At 36.7% G+C, this 5,506-nt stretch overlaps 1 protein-coding gene across 1 annotated transcript; it reads right to left on the bottom strand.

Moving 5' to 3' along the window:
• Nucleotides 1-991: 991 nt before the first annotated feature.
• LOC113312511 lies at nt 992-2,263 on the bottom strand. Its single transcript, XM_026561262.1, has one exon. The coding sequence runs from the start codon at nt 2,261-2,263 to the stop codon at nt 992-994; it is 1,272 nt and encodes a 423-aa protein (XP_026417047.1).
• Nucleotides 2,264-5,506: the final 3,243 nt, after the last annotated feature.

Raw genomic sequence — 5,506 nt, 5'->3', positions numbered from 1 at the left:
AACTAAGTTGACACGTTTAGGTACAGTTACCTATATCTAAATAAAGGTACATTTCATTGGTGTGTAACAAGATAAATCAATCTAACGGTTGATAGATATTAGCTTGAATCTAATCAGGTTTTCAATTAACGGTGAATATTGAATGCTTTGTTACCAAGGTAACATTGATTGCAAACCCTGATTTGAAGACTATATAAGGGAGAACTCTAGCAACTGGTAAACCTAATCCCCACACCTCATGTGTGATACTAGTTGCAACTAGAGTCGATTCTCCTTTAACCTAGGTTTTTCCTAAAACCATTATATGTTAACGACTTAAAGACTTCATTGGGATTGTGAAGCCAGATCCAACTATTATCTCTGTAGTTGCGTGTTCTGATCTTACTTTATTCTATCGTATTGAGTATTATCTTCTCTAAGATTTGCTCGAGATTTAATCTCCGATAGGTAAGATAAAAAGTATCACAAACATCTTCATCTCATCGTTTGTGATTCCACAATATCTTGTTCCGCTACCATACGGTTAAGATTATTGTGAGGTGATTGATACTACTAGACTATTCTTGGGGAATATAAGTCCGGTGTATCAATTGGTTCCTGTTCACCTTGATTTATCAAAGACGGAACAAAACTCGTAGGTATTTCTGAGGGAGGCATATTTATCTATTCAATAGACTTTTTTGTGTGAGACAGATTTGTTTATCAAGTCTTTGACTTTGGGTCTGTTAGAGCACTGCTCGGTCGAACTCGCAAGCGTTGTTGTCTCAAGCTTGTTTGTCAAGTTTAGTTGGCAAAACTATGTATAAGTCTTGATTTCTAGTCTACTTATAACTTTTAGTCTCGGATTATGATAAAATGTGTAGTTGAGCTTTAGACTTCATGGTACTTTTTTTTGCTTAACAATCAAATTTTATTAATAACCAAAGGAGTTACAAATTACAATTCAAAGGAAATAAAAAACTTAACAAAAGAGTGCCACATATGGCATTTTCTAACAAAATCTAAAATACACTTGATCTGTATTTTCTAGATAGCTCAGAAATGATGGTTTACTTCCAAAAATTCTCTGTTCTCCTCTTCTTAACCTTGCACCCCTCTTTGCCATTGTATCTGCAGAGAAGTTGACTTCTTTGTAGCTATGTTTAAAACTCCAAGCAATTACAACTGCACAGATCTTTCCCCATCTTGTGACTACAAACCATGGAAGTTTATTACTCTGGAAAGCACTTATGACATCTTTGGAATCTGTTCTGAAGACAAGGTCCTTGAATACATGATGAATTGCCCATTCTCCTGCCATTAAGATTGCAAAAATTTCTGCATAATAGTTAGTAGAAATGCCCAGACCACCTGAAATAGGAATTACAAAATCTCCAGTGTTAATTCTTACCACTATCCCATAGACAACACAACCTGGGTTTCCTCTAGAGGCTCCATCATAGCAGAGAAGTAATTTCCCATGTTCCGGTAGCTGGAAAAAGACTTCTTTAATGATCAGATTCTTCACACCCCTTGTCTTCAAACCAAAAAACTTGAGTACCTGTAAATCATACTGTTTGTTCCACATTTTTGCTGTCAATCTGAGATCACTATCTGATATTGCTTTTGTTATTTTTTCCTTAGTGACCTTCTGATCACATTTACCTTTCCCAAAGGTACAATCATTTCTCAAAAACCAGAGTTCCTTCATAGTTATAAATGCACTCAATATCCATATTTCTTTTATAGCAAGACTCTTATTTTTTGCCAACTGAAGGATATCTTCAAATGATCTTGGATTTTTAAAATTGAAAATACCACCAAGCCAGCTCCAAATGATCTCACTGTAGTTGCAGTACCAAAGAATATGGTCTCTTGTTTCCTCCTCCTTTCTACATAATATGCATCTTGATACCATATTGAACTTTCTCTTCTTCATATTATCATCTGTTGCACAAATATTTCTAGCTAGTTTCCAAACATTGCTAGATATACTGGGATGTATAAATTTGTGCCATACCTTTTTAGTCCAATGTAGAGAAGGGAGTTTTTGCCTTATGACTTCCATTGTTGATGCTACTATGAATTGACCAGTGATAGTACCAGTCCATATTGTCTTCTCCCTGCCTTCACTAACTACTGGTAAATCATTTATATTAATCATCTCCATGAGTTCAGCTGGCACAATCCATTCATCATCAAGTATAAAGTCTGGCACTTTCATTTCTGGAAATTGCAAAATATAATCATTTTCTGGATACATTTCTTGCAGAGATTTCTCCATCACCCATTTATCTTTCCAAGCAGAAATACTACTTCCATATCCTACAATCCATCTAGTATTTTCCTCCACTTCACTGATTATCCACTTTATTCCTGGCCAAATAGAGGATTTCTTGTAATAAGTAATCCATTCACCATTTTTATTCTTATACTTTGATTGAAATTTTTTTGATCAATCATCAGTTCCATTTTGAATCCTCCAAATTAGCTTCAGTAAAAGAGCTTTATTGATGATCTCTAGCCTTCTCAGTCCAAGACCACCTTCAGTTATTGGAGAACAAGTTTTATTCCATTTCAGGATTATCATTTTTCTATTTGCAGGGTCCCCTGACCATAAAAAATTTCTAATTATTCTTTCACACTCCCTTATTACCCTCTTTGGCCACTTGTATACTGACATTGAATATATAGGAAAGCTACTGAGAACAAATTTGACCAGTATGATCCTTTCTTGAAATGATAAGATCTTACCTTTCCATCCAGCCAATCTATCTTGCATCATATCCACCACACTTCATGGTGTGGTGGATAAGACTTCATGGTGGTCATCGATTGAAGATGAAGAACTACTAAGGGGAGCTTGTGGAACTTCATCAACAAAAGGTATGTGGAGACTTGAACTCATCAATCTCTAAAAAGTCTATTTCTACTCTATCTCATATTTGAGACAAAAGGTCATATAGCTATATAGACTTCAATTATACACATTTGATATTTCGAGTTGAGTTTAACTCGCTTATATATTTCTCGAAATATGTGTTGGTAAGCTTTCGCTTTAACCAAATTCATCTTATATTCTTGACGAAAGTCAAACCAAATTCATCTTATATTCTTGGCGAAAGTCAAAATATGATCATGTGAGAATCGCCTGGTAACATCTTATATGATTTGCGTGAGACAGTCACTTGGTGTAGACTCGGAATGTTTCGTATTGATCATTTGATCACTTGAAAATTGCTTTGAAGCTAATAGTTTGTCTCAGACAGCTATCGTCGTCTTCTAAGAATGTTTCAATGATTGAAATTGGAGTTTAGAACAATTAACCAATGATTGGATATAGCATAGTATGCGTACTTGTATGCTAACTGTTGCAAGTTACTCCAATTCCGGGAATCTAGTGTGCATACATGTATGCGTACTGATTCAACAGTTGAAGTCCGAGAACTATAATGTGTGTACCCATTTTCATACTAACTTCAACTTAGTTCGGTTGTGTACGACAGTATGTGTAACCGTTTGCATACTGGCGAACACAGAGTCAGGTCCGGAACTCTAGGTATGCATACCCGTTTGGATACTTGCGTGGTTAAGTTCTAAAATCGGCTAACTCGTGAACAAATACGTTTATATAATAATGAATGCAATCTTTTGCAAACCGTGGCTATAATGTTCATGAATTGATTCGAGTGAATCAAAACCGATTTTGCTTCAATTGTGTTGTATATTTCTATGAGAATATAAACAATTGAACAACTCTATAACTAGTTTCATTTGATTCATTTGAATTAGTTGTATTAAGATGAATAAGGTTGATATGAAAGTGTTCATATCGCTAACTTCGGTTAACTATTGTTGAGCCAATTAAGTGTACATGTTTAGGTACGGTTACCCATATCTAAATAAAAGTACATTTCATTTGTGTGTAACAAGCTAAGACAATATAACGGTTGAAAGATATTGGCTTGAATCTATCAGGTTTTCATCTAACGATGAATATTGATTGCTTTGTTTCAAAGCTATCAAACCCTGATTTGAAGACTATATAAGGGAGAACTCTAACAATTGGGAAACCTAATCCCCACACCTCTTGTGTGATACTAGTTGCGACTAGAGTCGATTCTCCTTTAACCTAGGTTTCTCCTAAAACCGTTATAGGTTAATGACTTAAAGACTTTATTCGGATCGTGAAGCCAAAGCCAACTATTTTCTCCGTAGTTGTGTGTTCTGATCTTACTTTGTTCTATCATATTGAGTACTATCTTCTCTAAGATTTTCTCGAGATTTAATCTCCGATAAGTAAGATAAAAAGTAGTCACAAACGTCTTTGTCTCATCGTTTGTGATTCCACAATATCCTGTTCCGCTACCATATGGTTAAGATTATTGTGAAGTGATTGATATTACTAGGTTTTTCTTCAGGAATATAAGTCCGGTGTATCAATTGGTTCATGTTCACTGATGAGTGCTAAAAAGTGCATATTTCTATATCTTTTTGTTGGCATTTAACTCATCTTTTGTGCATTAATTTTACATTTTATCCCATATTCTGTATTTTCTTGGTTTTCAAGAATAAATATTTTTATTAACTAATTTTGCATTTTTAGGTAATAAATTTGGATGAATAGCGGAGCAAAAAGAGCAGAAAAGTGGTGGAAGCCAAGAGGAATCACACAAGGAAGCCGCGAAGAATGTTGTGCGCAAGACCAAAAGTCTAGAACTGGGCTTGAAGAGGAAGAATTGTTATTAAAGAAGATATGGGCTTGGCATACCCAAGGCCCAAAACCCTCACCCAAACCCATTTCCAATATCCATACCCGCCTTCATATTCAGCCGTCGGATTGGATCATCTCAGCATCGTACGGTCGCTTCATCATAGTGCATCAAAATCTGAAGATCCTGAAAAACACTATAGCACCTAACTCCATCTTGAGCCGTCAGTTTCGTTGTACTTCCGCATCCAACGGTCGCTCCTCGCTTCCTTCCATCTCGTCGTTAGATCGATCCATCATCTCCACATCCCACGGCTCATCCTCGCTGTTCATCCAATTTGCTACAACCGCCCAACACCCGAGCACCTAACACCTATACCCGTCAGCCAAACAGACCTTACCCAATTTTCCATCGACCACCTTCTTCTCCATCTTCTCCCCCATCCCTCTGCAACAGATTCACCAACTCCATCGCCACCACACCCTCGTCTCTGCCAGCCACCAAATTCCACCGAAACATCACAACCACTCCAACCACTAAAACCCATCATCACCCTATTTCTCTAGCCATCTATTTCATCGATTTCTCACCTCACCTCTCCCTGAAACCCTAGGTGAGAAATTGATGAAATAGGTGAGTCTATAGACGTAATTGGAAGGCATGGAGAGGAGCAGGAAGAGCAGAAGAAGAGTGGGTCGAAGAGATGGAGCAATTGTCCCATCTAATTAGGTGAGAAATCAGAAACCCTAACTGCCCTGTTTTGAATTTGGGGGAAAATTGTAAACCCTAATTATGTAAATTGGGTATAAATAGGA

This window comes from Papaver somniferum, chromosome 9, assembly GCF_003573695.1.
Source record: "Papaver somniferum cultivar HN1 chromosome 9, ASM357369v1, whole genome shotgun sequence".
NCBI classification, from domain to species: Eukaryota; Viridiplantae; Streptophyta; class Magnoliopsida; order Ranunculales; family Papaveraceae; genus Papaver; species Papaver somniferum.
Note: the sequence above shows the minus strand (reverse complement) of the source record. Positions and strands in the feature narration are given on the sequence as shown.